The sequence below is a fragment of the Zeus faber genome (genome assembly GCF_960531495.2).
Source record: "Zeus faber genome assembly, chromosome: 1".
NCBI classification, from domain to species: domain Eukaryota; kingdom Metazoa; phylum Chordata; class Actinopteri; order Zeiformes; family Zeidae; genus Zeus; species Zeus faber.
Window position 1 is genome coordinate 47,790,466 of NC_137193.1, and position 18,923 is coordinate 47,809,388.

General features: G+C 40.5%; 1 protein-coding gene across 2 annotated transcripts in view; it reads right to left on the minus strand.

Annotated features, from left to right (window-relative positions):
* Positions 1 to 2,317: 2,317 nt before the first annotated feature.
* usp13 (ubiquitin specific peptidase 13) overlaps positions 2,318 to 18,923 on the minus strand; it is a 37,917-nt gene continuing 21,311 nt past the window's right edge. For both annotated transcript variants that reach the window (XM_080003946.1, XM_080003945.1), the window contains exons 16-21: positions 18,443 to 18,466; positions 17,862 to 18,005; positions 14,311 to 14,480; positions 12,433 to 12,622; positions 5,758 to 5,842; positions 2,318 to 4,768 (exon numbers count right to left, since the gene is read on the minus strand). In XM_080003946.1, the coding sequence (XP_079860072.1) occupies positions 4,672 to 4,768; positions 5,758 to 5,842; positions 12,433 to 12,622; positions 14,311 to 14,480; positions 17,862 to 18,005; positions 18,443 to 18,466 (710 nt within the window). In that variant the 3' untranslated portion in view covers positions 2,318 to 4,671. The remainder of the gene's footprint in view (positions 4,769 to 5,757; positions 5,843 to 12,432; positions 12,623 to 14,310; positions 14,481 to 17,861; positions 18,006 to 18,442; positions 18,467 to 18,923) is intronic.

Sequence of the window (18,923 nt, forward strand, 5' to 3'; positions counted from 1 at the left end):
AGAAATGGGTAAAAAAAACAGGTGATCAGTTTGGAAAATTGATTATTCGATTTTGATCATTTGGATTCAAAATTCCTGACGGTGTCTTTATTTGTGTAAGTGATCTAACATCGCACAACAACAACTCATTCCGTTTCTCATCCGTACAATGTTACTGAAAGGTTCCTCAGTCACAAATGGTCTTGAATAAATAATATAAATCTTTACATGAAGTGGCCACATTCCTGTTCCAGCCGCTCTGTTGTGTTCTGGAACGCAGCGTCATGGTCTGCATGCGAACACAGACGGCGGATATTTAATTTGTGTCCAATTAGAAACCCGGCGGTCCAAGGAAAGGCTTTCACAGAAGCCCTTCAACCAAATCTACTTCTAATAATTCCCTGAAAGACGCTTGAGGGTGAAAAGATGCAAGGATATTGTTTTTTGCTGCCATGTGCGCTGTCCCCCACCGCCTTCTTCCCAAATGTCTTAATATCAGCAACAAACTGTCGCGCAAAGGTTTGAAACACGATGTCTGATGGTTTGCGATTTCTACAAAGGTACTCTGGTTTTCCTACGGCTCATAGAGTAGACGACTGCTTTACGCTTTTCAAATGATGATGCTGTAGTTGTATAGAAATTGTAAATCATATTTTTTTAAGGGGTTGCTTTGACTCGCTGGCTTGGTGTGCTAATACTCCTGTGCGTGTGCTCTACTGCTGGGCGAGGATGTCGACAGATAATTCCCTTTTTCTAGAACCTGCAGGATCTCCGGTACCTTCTCAGGTGATAACCGAGCTGAACGCATGCTCCTGAGGAAAGGTTGATTGCACGCTAGTCCACGAATGCTTCTTTTTGGATGCCATTTTTTTTCTATTTTATTTTTATGCATGGAATTGCAGCAAAAATTCTTTCTCTGTTTCTCTCCCACCCATGTACAAAGTGAAATATATCATAAAGTTAACTTGCAATATTTCTACAATGCACTTTTGAAATCTGCAACCTTGACAAAATACAATGTGTGTGTATATTCCATATATATTGTACACAAGATGCTTCTTTTCCCAGAGCAGAGCAGGCTTTAGATGAGTGTAGGATGCATTAGAATTAGGCTTTTCCAAATCTGAGTCTTTGAAACAGGCTTGAATGCATCGCGACAACTGTCTCAACTTTTTTTCTGCAACAGTTTTGTAATTATGATTCATACACATAAATGATTTATCAGTAACGAATTGCAAATACTGCAACCTAAAAAATTGTAAAGAATCATTTTACAAGTGCTTTATTGTTAATATTACATTATGGTTGATTGAAAGAATGCCTAAAATTTCACACAAGATTGAAACCACAGCACCGTAAATTCCTAACTTGTAAAGTTATGTTGCCTTATTAGGAATTATTACATTGACCTAAACAGATGTTAATGAGCCATGAACAGATGCCAGGATGTCCCAAGTAAAACAAAAAGCAGTTTTTATTTTTAATTAATTAATCACCCGTTACTAAATGTTCGGATTCTTCTGCTCCCTTAACATTTAGCAAAAGAATCCGAACATGAATCTCTCTCGCTACGTACAGTATTCCCATATTCAGTGCAGTAACAGAATTCATTAAATCAACCACAGTAAAATACCCCTGGTCCCTGGTAAATATAATTACTGAAGGAGTGTTCATGCTCCAATGTGTCTCTACTTGGGGCTCCTTGTTAAGACATGCTGAATATGGCCTAAAATAAATTATGAATACATGTGTAAAATATCTCATAATGCATTTTTTATTTATTCATTACAACGTGCATGAATAAATGCAGCCAAAAATGTTACTAGTTATATGTTAGGAATCCTTTGTAAAGCATCACTATAGATGCTTTAATTGTATGCATTCATCATCAAGATATTACAAAAAAACCTTTAAACAGACTGCTTATGAATGCTTTATAGGGTGGGTTTTTGTAAGTTGCCAGTAGGCCTACTGTATCTTGTGTACAATACATATATTTTTCAATTATTCTGATCCACTACATGTATAATTACACTTTCTTCTGGATTGTTTATTATCAAACGTACACATATAAATAAGATGATATTTTAATGCGAGGAATGAGATTAGATGAGATGACTAGTTTACTCAAGCACCTATAATGCATATTATTCTCCCTGTATACTTAACCACAAAAAAACATTAGCACCTTTGAAATATACAGTATGAAAGTAACCTTTTAAATTAAACTGTTGTTATGAAATCAATGATCTCTCGTCTCTTTTTACTTCTGGCAGAAATATCCACACAACAATTTGACTTTTCCAGCTCATTCTGAATCAAGCAGCAGCGCCGCATGTCAACAAAGGTGTAGTTTATTTAATTATCCAAACATTGCAAGTAAGCAGAATCACTGCATACACTGTCATCACAGCGATGAATACTGTATCCGAGGCAATATTTGGATAAATACATACGTTACAAAAGTTAACTTGACTCAAAACTGTATGTAATGAAAACTACAGAAATGGCATAAACTTCTTTTGCAAAAGGCAAAAAAAAAAGAAAAAAAAATGGAGTAAAAACAAGGTGAAGTATCATATTGACATTTAGTTAAACTAAAAAGACAATAATCTCACAGAAGTACCATCATACAATCCAAAAGAGTGTGTGGACTTTTAGTGCACATGCCAACATTACAAAGGCTTTGGCAACACAGAAGGTAAACCCAGAGAGAGAAAAAGGAGGAGGAGGAGGATGAGGAGGAGGAGACTGTGGGGAAAAAAAAACGAAAAGGGATGAACCCACCAATTGGATTCGCAGGAATCGGGCAGAGCGATGGGGAGGAACCGACGGTGCAGGAACATTGACACAAATGAACGGAGCTCGAATACAATCTGTCTGGATGCCGTGAGCTGCACACAGTGTGGAAACAGGGCACGAGAAGAACATACATTCTGATGTCTCTTCTAGAAAAAAGCAGGACTTGCATAGAGAATTCCTCACTGCATAGGCAACATGTTCTACAGCAGATCATCAAGAAGGATCTGAAGGGTCTGGTGCGGTGGTGTTTTCCTGTGTTACGGGAGTTTAATGGGTCCAGGAAAATAAATTCCTGTAAAAGCTTAATTGTGCATCAACGACCTACGGCATTGTGACTCACAGAAATGCCTTCACCCAAGATGAGGTGAACAATTGAAATTAAAGGTTACTCAAAAGAGCCCCCACCTTTTTAGGCAAATGAGAAGATTTTCATAGGAATTCCTTTGAAATGTATTTTATGCTTTAAGATACATTTGTTTACCACATTCCAGTTGCTGTGACCGGTCACTGTTTCTGACGCCACATATATGTGGAGATGTTTTAGGCTCCCTGCACCATGGAAGGAACTGGGAAGAGAGGTTAGATGTGACTGAGGATCCAGTATGGGCTCCAGTATAAATGATCCAGTGTAAGCCGGTTTTGTCCTTGATAGAGTATTAAAGTTGGCTGCAGTGAGCAGCAACATGGAGTCATTTTAGAGATGATTTCAGAGAGAAGCTACAGGCTATACCTGAAGAAATACAGTACAGGTTATGAGATATGATCAAGATTAGAGTCTGGTTCCTGTGCATATTGCTTTAGAGTTGAAATCACAGAAGTTTAGGTGCATCGTTGATTAGTTCATTTGGCTGTAATGTTTATATATAAACAACATTAGAATCGATCTTTCCAGAAAAAGGTCGTCAATGAAGCTTCCTACTGAACACACCAATTCTGTTGAACGACAGTAAAATAGCATTTAATGTTGTGGACACTGATGACTGGTCCCTTCAGTAAAATTAAGTTTAACCTCTATGTTTGTATGTTTGCAGCGTTATTTGCATGAATTATGAAAAAAAGATTGACTTTATATTAGGGAAACCAAAATTCAGTAGCTTGCAGTTGTTGAAATGTGTTTTTCTGTTGGACCACATGCAGGAAACAAAATAATCTACTTTTGCCTGAAAGTGCTTTTAGAAAAGGAGGGAATTCCCTTCTGTTTCCAAGGGTGAAATAACACCAAATATCAATTTGGAGGAAAGTTTCTTATAGGAAGTCACAAACTTGCTACCTGCAGGACGAAGCAGCAGGACTAAAGTTAGTCCTCACAGTAGATAATGAGCTCTTCACTGGGCTTTTATGGACCTTCCCATCACAGTAGAAACTTTTCTTTCCTCCCTACAGCATTCTCACTTTTACACCTTCCTGTTTCCCCACGACAAGGTGTTCGAGTCTCTGGCGTCCATTTCAGAATTCCAGTGGACACAGAGCTAACTTTACCATAAGGGGAGATGCAGACCAGTCGTTTTTTTGTTTGTTGTTGCAGCTTTTCCAGGGGTTGGCAGTGAAGTGTTGCAAGCTCAATCTGCTGAGTTGCTGAAGGCAAACGGAGTGAACGGGGCAGATCTGATAAAGTCACATTGTTTCACGTAATAAAGCAGAAATTGCACACATCCCATTTTGCACCTACACAGTCGAGATGAAGAGCACGGGACAATTCACGTTTCAAAGCACAACATTCAACATGTACATTAAAAAGCGTCGCCTTCTCTTCTCTGACCACAGCAGTTTGAGGGCTTCCTCCTCCATGATGTGGGAGAACAGCCGTCGTCTCCTGGTCGCCTGGTTGTCGGGGCGCGGCTCTCTCAGGTTGGGTTGTAGGAGGAGGGGTTTGGGGAGGGAGGCTGTTTTCTAACTGCTGGACAAACGTCGGTAAAAGTAGATGTAGCCCAAGTCTTTTGGAGGCCTTTCCGACAAACACACTTTGTGGTCATTGAAGATCACCCACCTGCCAGACGGGGAGAAAGTACAAATACGAATTGAATGTGGATATGAAAAATAAATAATGAAATGATCAAAATTGAGGTCCACATAAACAAAGTACTGTAAAAGGAAAATCTAATTGAGTTTTAGAGCGTTTAATAGTCAGCACACACATTTTACATTACCCCTGAGCATTTTCCTGGTGATAGCCGACATTTTATTGTTTTTTTTATATTGTCTCTATTTTCAGATTTGGAAAAATGAAAATGTTGGATGAAAAGAAGCGCAGGGGAGAAACCTTGGTCGTTTCTCATTAGCAAGTACGCAAAGTCCGGACTTGCGGACTTGGTAGTTCAGACTTGGCAAGTTCGACTCGGGAGTACGGACTCCTCTCCGCCATTGCCATTACCACCGCTTGGTGCCAAATGCATTCTGGGATTCTTGGCTGTCCCAAGTCCACACAAGTCACCACCCATGCATCCTCCATAAAATGGGGCATTTGGACTGGACTTGGCTTGATGCGTACTTTGAATTGGAACAGTACTTGGGCTGCGACTGATGACGTTTCACAAGTCCACAAGTACAGACAAGAACGCAGATTGAGAAAGGCCTCTTCAATCTCAAAATGATCTCCTGGTCGGTCAGTAACACCAAGTCAAGTCAAAGTGAATTTTGACTAGACTTCCTGGTCTCCTGGGGACCGGAAGATCATTTTAAGGAAGGTTCCTCAACATATCAATTATATGTGTGTGCTGACTAGTAAAACGGCTAAAACTTGATCCGACACCAGTATGACACCTTTAACGTTGTTACTTTGAAATACCGACAATTTTGCTCATTTGATTACCATTCATTCCATGATTCACTGATAGGAATTTTAAAGTGAACTGAAAATCTTTTTGGGGCCGAGAAAGGAAGCACTTAACACAAACGTTTACATCCTTCCTCGGACAATCAATATGGTTTCACTGTCGAGACGCAACAAATGAAGCAGCTCAATTTGTCATTTCTCACCTTCCCTCCTTCTTGATGTGACAGACGTAGTGACCGGACATTGTGGATGCTCCCATGTGGCTGATGAAGGCAAAGAGCTCATAACCTACCAAAAAAATAAATAAAAAAAAGATACAGGAAAACATCAGATTTTAACCACAAAATATAATCCCAAATATCTCATCTCCATTCTTGACAATGGAGGAGATGAGAGTCTGTCTCTTGACTCTGCAGTACAATGGGGGAGAATACTATTTTTTCGTACAGGATTTCAATTGTAGTGGCTGGTTTGTGCTCGCGGTTGTGTCGTATAGCGACCTCACGTGTCAGCAAAATGCTGTTCGTCTGCCTTCTTCATTTTTAAGGATCAAGATCATCGTCCTCAACATTCTCAAAAGTTTCAAACAGCCTCAAGAGTCTCAAAGTGGTTTTTAAAGGGATTTGTTGGAAGATCCGTTTTGCGTTCTGTTGTCTTGATGGTGAGCCCCTCATAAAACCCCTCGTGGTCTGTTGCTGTTTTTCAAAGATTTTACCACTCCACAATGTCACCATCTCAACCTTCCAGGTGTCAAACAGGGCATTTTATGCTCCCTTTCACCAAGTTAATATATGGTCTCTAAGGTCCCAAAACATGTCTTCAAAGTTTTTTGCTGAAAAAGACCTCACTCAGATTATGCATTGAGGCACTCTAACAGGCGTCCAATCCACCCGGTCTGAAAACATACCCAAACATTCAGTGGGTGGAGCATCCTCCCGAGGCCCCTAGTTCTGTGAGCCAATCGGGTTTGAGCTTTACTCCAGGCTCTGTTTTATTTAATCTTCACTCATATTAGATCTATAAGGCCTAATATATAGGTTCACTCTGACTTTTACTGCGGTATCCAGAGCACCGCAGCGCTTGGAGCACCGTGGGATATGGCGGGGCTTGGGGCTTTTTTGTTTCATTTAATTCTGGAAATGTTGGAAAATAAAATAAAAACATCTACGGTTTGGTTTGGAGAAACGCGGAGTGGATTGCAACCTAAAGTGGACGGACACACACACACACACACACACACACACACACACACACACACACACACACACACACACACACACACACACACACACACACACACACACACACACACACACACACACACACACACACACACACACACTCACATTTCCCTCCCTGCAGTTTTGTCACGAACGGTTGGTATTAATTCCTCTCTCTTTTAAAAGATTTGTGCTGGTCTCCACAGCCAACAACAGAGCAGTTTCCATGCTTAGCTCTTAGCTTCAATGCTAGTGGGTCCGGTCACGCTCCAGGCGTGGGTGGAGTTATTTAGATGGGGAGGCGGTTCTAATTTTACTGGTGTGACATATTACTGTAATGACGTATATTAAGGCAGCAAAGCTGAATGGCTCGTTTCACCACGTGTTTTTTGAAACAGACAGCTCACAAAAAACGGAGAGAGACCCAAATGTATGTGCACAAGCACTGAAAAGGTGAGTTTTGCGTAAAAGGTCCCCTTTAAGTCAGCTTAGTTTTTTTAAGGAAGGAAAGTCTTGACTGACATGTGAATGATATTGGAAAGAGCACGGAACTCTGAGATGAACCAGTAGATATGACCCTGATGACACTACTCTGACATCTATGTCAAACGCACTGAAAAAGTAGCGTTATTCAAAATGTGAGCTCCATATCCATCACTTTCCAATCTAAGAACTAAGATAAAGAAAATCAACTAATACAAATCTGACAGGAAATTGGGGCTTCCCGGTGAGAAATGGACAAGAATGAACTCCAATATTCTGTATATGTATAGCGAATGGAAATTTGCTTCAACACAGAATATTGGAGTTCATCCACTCATCTACATCCACTCTGCCCTGTACGTTCTGTTTGAGGATGTTTTTGGTGAAAAACCTTTGGTAGTGACAGGTGTTAAAAGCTCAGGTCCAGACTCATTAGGGTGTGGGGTTGTTCTCGGGAACATGGGATGTTACGGATGGTGTCCACAGCCCTGACACTGTATTCTCCTTGACTGAATGAGAAAAACCTGAGCTGAGTTGAGCATGCTGAACCAGAAAAGACTAATTTTCCAACATACATTTCATCCATCTGCAGCTGTATTACATTGCATAGTGTACTGCCTATCTTCTAGAAAAAAAGATGATTTGCAACCTAATATTGGATATCTCTAAGGGACCCTGGTTGAAAAAAAAAAAGATATGCATATTTCATAAATGTATTTTCAAATTAAATAATTGTGACAAAATAATTCCCTCCCTAGACACAACTATTTCAGGTAAAGGCAGAAACAACCAGAGATTTTCTCATAGCGACCGATGAGTTCTCATAGTGACTTTTGACCCAATCTGGTACAGCGGAAACAGCCAGGACGGCCCTCTCTGGAATCTTTCCCAGAGACTCACAGGAAGGGTTAACAAACCCCTCGCTGACTTCACAGGATATGTAACATTTTTCTGCATTCCCAAACAATAAAGATACCAATTGGGATGGCACGAAGACAGACGGGAAGGTGACCAAATGACTGTTTGTTATCTCGAACACGACTGAATCATCAGACCTCACCCCCTTTCCCTCTCTCGCTTCATACGTGACCTGCATCCTTACTTTGTGATCCTGAAACCCCAACACAAGGCTTTTATGTTTAACTATTGTCTGCATCCTGATGGACGGACAATGAGATCCGATGAGTAGCTCAACAGTAGGAGACAAAACCACCAAACAATTAACTACTCTTTCCTTCCTCCCCCTGTTTCCCTTTGATCAAGGCAGACCAGCCATGGGGAGGCTGCCCCAAGACACATTTAGAAGGAGATCCACGAGTAATTTGCATCAGCAATCTCTCCTTTGTCTTAAGCCTAAGTCTGAATTAATGTGAACCCAGGTCAAATCAGTCAGTAATTACAGTAAAATCATTTCTGCAGATGTTTCTATGAAAAATGATCCATCTCTCATCACTATACGATGTAAATTGGCCAAGTTACCAATAATACTGTCCAAAGGTATTAACTTTCATGTTTCCAGCTAACCATCTAGTGGCCAACATGTGGAAATTGCAGTACCCACCAAGAGTACAATGCCCATTGTGTGTGATATAATCAAATTAAAGGTGATAATTGCATGCCCTTTATTAGGCGTGTTAAATTGATGTTTTTAAAGTTAGTAATTAGAAATCATCTTGATAGTTAATGAGTCACAAATGTTATGTTACTGATAGAATGGAAAGATGACCAATGTCTGAACCATGTGTTTATTTTTATTTGTTTGTATGTAAACTTTATCATAAGAGTTTGTTTTGAAATCATTAATTGGTTTGAACATAGTGGTGTGTGAAGCTGTGTGACTTGTGCATGTAAGAATTAGAATTAGAAGAAGAATCTTTAATCATCACACGACATGCCACACTACAAGGAGTTTCGGAGTTACATTCCCGAGTTAAAAAGAATTAGCCAGTAGGAAAAGGAGATGCACGACACATCTCTTCCACCATTTTGAAAAGAGTCCTACCCCCCTGGGAGTCTTAAGGTGGCACGCCACTTGAGTCTCAAGACTTTTCTTTTAAATTTTTCATTTTTTTTTTTTTTGAGCAACACTATGTAACTTTTTTAACCTTAAAATAACAGCTTCAAAATCATTGTGATGGAACACTGACTTGTATGGAGAATGGCTCCTCTTTCATCCCCACCCTCCCTCCTGAACGCCTGTTCTTCCACTTTGTACCTTCTGTGTTCAGGTACGAAACCACGGGAAAATTGTGTTACGCTTTACGGCACTACATAATTTCCTTGTTCTTTGGCTCTAATTATTTTTCTCCAAAAGTTATTTTTGCCTGATAAAATTAATAAAAAAAAAAAACTATAAATGATAAACTTGCCCGTCAAAATGTCCGGTTATAATGCTCATACAAAACGTAGCCGCTCCACCTCCCTGCCGGCGCGGATGAGACGGGCCAGTGGTGCACCGGGCGCTCGTACCTCAGCTGGCACGCACCAGCCCCCACTTTCATTGTGCCACAGGGTTTGTTTAAACCTTTGACTCGCGCGTGTGAGCCGATCTGCGAGGCCGAGCACATCTGCTACCTATACCAAGAGCATCCCCGGGCCCTCTCTCCCCATGGGCAGCCATGGACTAAGTACTCGCTGAAGGTACATTATATTTGTGTTTGTAACATAGACTGTTATTGAAAAGTGACCTATAAGGTTCAAATTTGTCCGGTAAAATTAATTAATTCTTGACACTAGACCTAGTTTTACGACAGTGGTGAAAGTGCACTGAGAAACTGTAGGGGTGCCAAATCCCAAATGTTACATAGCACTGTTTTAAGTCTTTGTTTTTGTGAAATTTTAATAAACACGTCCACTCCAGCCACCCAGATGAATTGTGTTTTATTATTTTATTTTATTTTATTTTGGTATCACTAAACCTTATTTTGTTTGCAAGGTTACATAATTTTTTTATTTTTGTTTCAACCGATCCACAAAAGATTGAAGCCTAACTGATTAAGTTAGTGTAGCTAGATTAATTCGATTCGACACTCAACCACAACAAGAGAAGCACACGGAAGCCATCGCCATTCAACCCAGAAGTCGTCAGAGAGTCAAATAAGTTCACCTAAGACCAGGGGTTGGCAACCTGCAGCTCTGGAGCGGCATGCGGCTCTTTAGCCCCTCCTCCAGATAAAAAATTATATGGAAATGAATAATGCTCATTTTTCAACATTTTAATTGTCATTTTCGTCATCATTTTTGTCGGCCTAAAGTGATTCTTACATTCTCCAATTGTAAAAATGTTGTTGAATGTTGAAAAATGTTTTAACATTTCGGTCAACCAAAATGTTCATCAGGGGTTTAAGTTTTCCGAGTTCCAGCTTTGATGGAACATAGCTGTTTCGTAAGCACGCCACAGGAACGTAGCAAGGCGGGTCCTCACGTGTCAAGCAACAAATCAAAATAGAGTATTCGGCCCCTTACTCGCGCACATGCAGACATTCCAGCCAATGGGAAAGTAGACAGCTGGGAGTGGATACTGGATAGCAGTAGCACACACTCTCCGGGAACGCAGTAAGTAGACTGCAGTTCTGACCGAACAGCCATATTATTTATCCTCAGATTCGGAACTATTTCGCCGGCAATATAGTAGCTTTGGATTCCAATCCAAAAAAAGAAAAGTCTCGGGGAAAATAGAGAATTTAAAAGTGCATGGACCAATTTGGGTTTTTTTCCACCACCAATGCTGCTGGCTTACTGCTATGCTTGATCTGCAGCGAGAAATTCGAACAAAAAAGGTAAAATTGAAAGACATTTCCAGAACATACACACTGCATTTGCTGAAAAGTATGGCTGGGGGTGATAGAAGGAGAGTGATTTTGGAACTGCTGCGGAAAGCATGGCAAATGTACTTTTAAGAATTTTGAGAACATAAACAAAGACATTTCCAGCATAAATTGATGCAGCAAGGGCACAAATTGGTGCATAAAAATTCAACTGAATGCAGGAAATGATTTTATGGGGGAGGATGCCTAGACCTCCCGCTTAATGTGTCCCCCTCAATGTTCAAACAAAACCTAGGCCACTGCCTCGCCAGCGGGAGCTTCCAGCTAAATCACCTGAGAAGTCTTTTCAGTGTCCTGCCTCTCATTTGTACTTCACTGGATTCTAAAACAAACATATTAATGAATGCTCATTTAGAGTAATGCTGATAGGCTAATTTAGACTTAATAGGCTGTGTTACCTTCATTATAAGGCTACAAGCTGTTTTGTGGCTCCAGACAGATTTTCATTTTTTTTTTTTTTTTGCCCAAAAATATCTCTTTTGATAGTAAAGGTTGCTGACCCCTGGCCTAGACTGACTCTGTGACGGAGAAATCCATCCAAACTGCCCAGCACTGACTCCCACACGACGTGGCTGAAAATCACCGACGGACGAGACGAGCTGCCACCACTACCCACGGACTCAACACGTAAGCTCTGGAGAGTCTGCTAAAACTCTCCACCACAAATCGACCATCTGTAAGGCGAAAGGCTTCCAAATCTGCTCTTGATAGGGGTCTTCTTGATGTCAAATTAAATGAATTTCCCCTTTTTAGAGAGCTTATCTGCTTGTAGAGCGTGCCTCATTCTTACATTTTGATGAAAGAGTCACAACTTCTTACCTCACTATTGTCTCTGAGTTAGAGTTTGTCACCATTTTATCATCCCGCATTCATTTGTTTATTTTCTTTATCATTACATTTCTTTATCATTTGTTTTATTATAATTTTCATTTTTCATAAGTTTTACTATTATTTGATTTATTCAAGAAGATTAGCATGATAAAAAATCAATCCTATTTATTGGAAAGAAGTTGTCTGTTCGTGTTAAGAGGTGAATACAGTCATAAATGCCTCTGGGACCAACAACTCTAATTCTTATGAGACTGATCAACTATAGGGTTATGGGGTTCTGGAATCGAACCAGGCCGCTGTGGTAAGGATTGAGCCTTGTATATGGTGTGCTCTACCCAGTCAGTCTCCGGGGCCCCAGCTGACCAAATTTAATGTGAAAAATATGCAGAAATGCAGAAGATCAGACAGACAGCACTGTAACATAAGAGCATGTGCTCTGTTAATAAACGGCTGATAATACTGTACAAAACAAGTTCTTCAGCTGTTCAAATCTACAGAGTGAAGGTGATGCACTTACGCCCTGGTCCGTCTTTGATCCGTGGGCCCGAGGTGCCTTGGTCTGGGGACAGAGTGGAGTCGCTGTGTGAGTTGGCATTGAGGAAAGCATTGTCGTTGGGCTCGGTGTCGGCCATGTCCGACACGGTATCGCTCTCCTCTTCCTCCGGGTGGGTGAAGATCCAGTCCAGTGCACGCTCCAGGTTATTGTTCTGAAAGACAGCCAATTTGAAAATCGTGAGCATTGCCCAACGTTTTGTTTCAAAATGGACTGTTGCTAACAATTTTCAACTTATACAGAGAAAAAATATTTTCTCTTATTTAGTTTGTTTCATCAATGAAAAAAGCCAAGAACCAACTCCAGGATTATGATGATATAGTTATTTACCCATTATGAGTTTAACTGGAATTATTCAAATTCATTGTCTAGTTGTTCATAACTTGAAAGTTAAGAAATGTGTGTGTGTGTGTGTGTGTGTGTGTGTGTGTGTGTGTGTGTGTGTGTGTGTGTGTGTGTGTGTGTGTGTGTGTGTGTGTGTGTGTGTGTGTGTGTGTGTGTGTGTAGAACAGAGGCTACAAAATACATTTTTTTGCCTATGGTATCTTAAAATGGCAACATAGAAATATGTTGAGAATATATCTTCTTTGACACACAATAAAACAGCGACCAGCCCAGCTGGTGCTCAATCTGTGAGCCCTCTCCCTATTTCACTATCTATAAAAGCCCAACTGAATGAGGAGATAAAACTCCTCACTCAGCTTTTTGCTTTTAATCCAAAATAGATGCGTTATTCATGGGAATGTCTGCATGAAGGAGACCAGGGGGATGCAGGGGGGAAGGAGGTGGGCGGCTGTGACGCTGATCTCCGTTTCTGGCTGTTCGCAGGCAAGCGAGCCATCGGGCCACGAAGGTTGAGCACTTCCTCCTTCTCCAACCACTTCTGACTTGGAGCTATTAATAGGCCGTCTCGCCAGCCGCCTCGCCACTTCACACCTCCATCCCCCCGGTGAGGAATATGTGTTTGTTTTGTTCCCCTACAAAAAAAATCCTGCACGGCAGTGGGCTTGGAGGCATCGGGAGACGATAAACAGGGAAGCGTCTATTTCTGTAAGGCGCTCACAGTCTGCTGATGGAGGCAGGTTGAAACAGGAGAGTCCGGAGCCATTTTGGAATGACTGCTTCATGAATTAGCTGTGACTAATCACTTTTAGGGACTTTGATAGCAAAGCGAAACAATCAATACCATGTCTCCCTTTCCCCCTGCGATGAGTTATTATACAATCCTATAGCACTCCATGAAACAGATCCAGATCTCATTGCCTGAGACCAAAATCTGCCTCAGCAGGGCTCTGTGTATACAGGGTTTTCTGCTGTGGCTATTTGTAAGCGCCACATTGCATAGACTGCTGAGCAGACATCTCTAATGAGTCTGTTTGGCAGTGATCACACTTGGGCTTAACCCTTTTGTGTCCTCTTGCTGACCTTGGGATACCTTCTTATTTTATACTTGCATCATAAACTGTCAATAATAAGTGTATTTCAAACAAGGGTGGATGACAGAGGGGTCACAATGCTATGATTGATCTGGGTACCAAGGACTGTAAAGATATACATAGAGGGTTTTTTGCTTGTGGTATGTTAAAAGTATATTTCTTACTGTTTATATTGATTTAATTTCCCTATTTCACTATTGTGTTTGCTTTACACACCTATTTCCAATTTCAACTATGATATTTTCTATTGCTTTGATCAACACTGTAACTGATTATTTTTTTCATAGATATTTGGATATATGTTCCTTGATTGGATCTGAGGTATAGCTGCAACATCCATATATATATAAAAATGCCTCAACTGCCACTTGACAGAATGGAGTAAAGGAGCCGCTAAGCCACTGACCGTCGCTCTGAGGGCCTGGATGGTGTGAGAGCGGGGGAAGCCCATGGAGGTTAGGAGAGCGATGCTCTCCTCTGGGGGGGAGTTGGCCAGTGGGGTGGCTCCCATGGGACTGTCGCTGGAAGACGGTCCCAGGTCGATCATAGAGGGAAGAGTCAGTGGCTCTGCAAAGTCTGACAAGGAAACACAGGGCGATAAATTGGACTAGATAGACTGCTGGACCTTTCTCTGTCATCAGGTGTCACCTACTGCCTGCATCCCGTCTCAGGAGTGAATGTTTCAGACGGCACCAAGTGAAAGCATCCAGGTGCTTACCGGATGCCCAAACCCCCTCAAGTGTCAATGTGCAGGGGCAGTGTCTCTACTCTGAGCCCCTCACCCTGAGCCCAGCCACTCTGCAGAGAAAAGTAATTTTTGCTCCTTCATCCTTATAGTCACTTCACAATCCAGCGGCCATAAGTGAGAGCAGGAACACAGATACTATAAATCAACCCCCTTTAGAAATGTACCAGACACCCTCAACTTGGAGGACTCTCCCAGCTAGACCCAGGACGTGCTGGGGGCATTACACTGTATATCTCCAAGTCGGCCTGGGAACACCTTGAGATCCCACAGAAGGAGCTGGAGAAATGGCCAGGGAAAAGGTTGTTGTCTAGTCTAGTCTGTCCGCGATCTGACCATGATCCTGATCTGGACAAGATGAGAAGGCTATTGTTTCCTCAACATAAATGTTTCAGGTGGGAAGTGTTCAGCCGTGCTCCCAGCAAAGTGCACACCCATGGTGTTTGAAGGAAACTCACTCAGCTATGAATACTCCTTTCATAATAACTAGTATATGCCCATTCAAAATATAAGACCTAATAAGACATTTTAATGGCACAGTTTAACAAATGTCAATTGTTCAGTCCTGTGTTATAGTTAGATTAGATTAGATTGAAGATTAGATAGTTAGAAGAAGTTAGATAGTTCGATTAGATTAGATAATTATACCCTTGATAATTGTCCCTTTACCTGCGCGATGCGTTGGCGTATCATTCCATCATTTCATATCCCATTTAGAATTCAAAATCAAAATCAGAAGTAATTGACATTTTTTCTGCATTGGGGACCATGAAATGTTGTGAGTGTGGGGATCGCATCGTGGGGAGCACAGCGGAGAACCCCTACGCTCTCTGCCAGACGAATCATTCCAGCACCACCCCAAGCCGGTCCCAACTGCCCGCCACCAGGGACTGGTGCTCCATGCTGCTTATACTGTAGTGTTTGGTCGTTCATGAACGATCCGATTCTTTCGATTCGATTCGATTCCGATTCTTTTGTCCAGACATCAAAGGCAGACTTGTAGGCAATTACGGCAGCCTGACAGAACTACTAAGATTGAAGTAAATCCAAAAACATTTCCAAACTCTTAAATCAACATTTTAGGATTAAAAGGGATCACACTGTGGTCGTTTTTTTTCGGTCGTTAGTTTTCACTAAGCAGGACAAAATATTTCAGTTGCATAAAGACATTTTACAGGACAGAGTGTGCTCCCTACGTTGTGGGAGAATTAATTAAATATGAATAAAGGTATTACATTAGGTATAAGTGCAGGGAGGGATCCAACTAACCCTATATTCTAGCCGTTCAGAAGGGTAAATTAGCTTTAATTGTTAAAATATAACATTTTTGGCTATAAAATCATCTCCGGTTAATATGCAATTTTGAGAACAAAAGCTTAACACTTGGGAAGGGAATTGTAGTTCCTTTGTATCTTTGCAATTGAATGAATTGAAAGTGAATTGACCCCAACCGTAATACAAGGGCACCTGAGCTCTATTTTCTTCCCCACTGGCCAAAGACTCATTGGCGCCTTCCCTGAAATGACTCTTTTCCTTTGTGCACTAATAATTGAAAGTTACAGTGTGCTTTTAAACATCACAGTCGGAAACTCTTTTCCTTTCACAGCTCAGCAAAAGGTCAGTACAACAGCCTGTATTAACGCCAGATGTGTGTGAGATTTACTTTAGCTTTGCACTTGAAGAAGATTTTAAAAAGGGCATCTTCATAATAATAATAATAACCTCAACATCCGACAGAGTGTTGCATTATATGCAGACGCTCAATGAAAGAGGTATCCTCAGTAATGTGCAACGTCGGGCATATTCAAGGTTTGAATCAGAATCAGTTTTATTTGCCAGGTACATTTACATACCACTAGGAATTTATTGTGGTGAGGTTTGGTGTGTTTCTCCACAGACAATTAGCATAAAAAAAAGCGCTTGACACTCTGACAAGAAATGGAAAATTAAATTAATAAGAAAATAGAATAAAAAGTGAATAAGAAAAAAAAAGAATAAAAATCGTCAAATATATACAAATAGCCAATATATATACAAATATAAATATATAAAAAAATAGAAAATAGTCGTACATACTGTATAAAAATATACAGACTATACAAAATGTGATAATATGCGATAAATTATGTAAATTTAAGTAATGATGTATAGGGTATAAATTAGGAATATGGATTATTACAACGTACTAACTAGCTTGAGTTTAAACAAATAGTTGGTGCGTGTTGATCTCATGCATTGAGGTCGTAGGGTGGTCTAATCTGCACCCTTCTTATTGTGATATACATGACTATTATGATGGAACTATGATGATGCTGACTGTAACATATTTAAAATAAAAAGTAAAAAAGCCAGGAGAGGATGGGAAAAGGAGTTCTCTACTGTGCTGTGAGGATCCCACGGATCAAATTGATGGAATAAACCTGACCACGCACACTCTCAGGGGAACTTCACGACCACTAAAGCTCTGATAGAAACATGACGTCAGCACTAACACACACACACACACACAAACAAATGTATAAAAAGCTCAGTCAAAAACAGTGAAACATCAAGCTTGAAAAAATGGGACATGAGGAGCTCGACTGGGGGACAGCAAATTAAACAAACACATGTTTTACCTCCAAACAACACAGCTGGTGTAAGTTCCAGGAGAAGAAGAAAATTAACAAAGAAATCAACAAAGCTCATAACAAGACAAATGTGACCAACTCCATACACAGGGTTTCATAAACAGCTCTACACCAGAACAAACATTCAAATTCTATTTGTGCATTCAAATATGAGAATCGTGGTCGTGAATTGGAGCCGGAATCAATAATGCAAGAATAATTGGGAAAAAAATTATATATAGAAAGTAAAATGCATGCAAGATATGTATAAAAAAGTGTGTGAAGATAAAAATGTGTGTATATTCATGTGTGCACAGCATCTACGTTAGTATATCTATGTTTGTATCTATGTGTTAGTATATCTGTGTATATCTCTGTGTGTAACTACGTGTTAGTATATCTATGTGTGTATATGTGTGTTAGTATATCGATGTGTGTATCTGTGTGTTAGTGTATCAATGTTTGTGTTAGTATATCTATGTGTGTATCTGTGTGAAGCCATTTTTTTGCACCGTTTCACCCATTAGAAGCTGATAAGAAGCTAGGAGCCTCATACTGTATAAAAATGCATAATGTGCTAATGAGTGTGTATTGCCGTCTTACCAGGCTCTTCCATGTGTGCTATGATCCAGTTGAAGGCCATTTCGGGGCCCATGTTGCCTGTGTAGTAGACAGCCTTCCGACAGCCCTCCAGCGGGAAGCCCATCTCCGCCAGCTGCATTACTGCTGCTTCATCTATTTCTGGGGCTGGGGACACGACACACAACAACAACAGCGACTTAAAACATACAGATGCTGCACCAAATTGCCCGTACACTCCCAACACATGAACAGATTTACACTTGCTCTCTCCTTGGGCGTAATTAAACAAAAATAACCAAAAAAAAAAAAAGAGTCTGTCCAGAGAAGGTTTTTTTTTCTGTTCATGAAAAGATAATTTATCAAAAAGAGAAATAAGAAAAAAAACATAAAAAGCACCCTGGAAAATAAAGATTGCTTTGGAACTAGGTGAACTGGAGCACCTGCTGAAGAACATACAGCTGGATTTTTACCACTACAGCATTTGTCACTTCTGCTTCATGGCCCAAAATAACTTTTTGCATAGTTGTCATTTTATATAAATGGGTTACATTCTTTCCATAAAGTTGGTGTTTTGAGAAGAGAGATACATGTAGAATACTCACAGTCAAGGGAGCTCATGGAGTTGTCTGAAAGGAGGAGCAAAGAAGAAATCAGTCGGTAATTAACAGCACTTTCCTGATAATATTAATACAAAATAAAGTGGCAATCTACGAGGTTGTCTGTGCTGGGTGGATTACACGACTCCCAGAATTCAATTAAACTAAGTTTTTTTTTCCAACATCGGGATTCACCCTCATTACGGTGTGCTGTTCTTTCTTGTGAAGGTTCATCCATTTGGACAGTTTACTGACCACAACGAGCTACGCTGCTTTATCGAATTTACCGCGACTGCCTTTTCACTTCTTGTGCATGCTGGATCAATGCATCGTTTTCAGGAAAGGCGGACTCTGCCACCAACAATGGAAACAGCGCATACTGTAGAGGAACATATGCATAACCCAAATAATAATGAATGGCTGTTTCTTATAAAGTCCCAACTAAAAAAAGCACCAATATGTGATTTTTGAAAAAAATAATCTTACG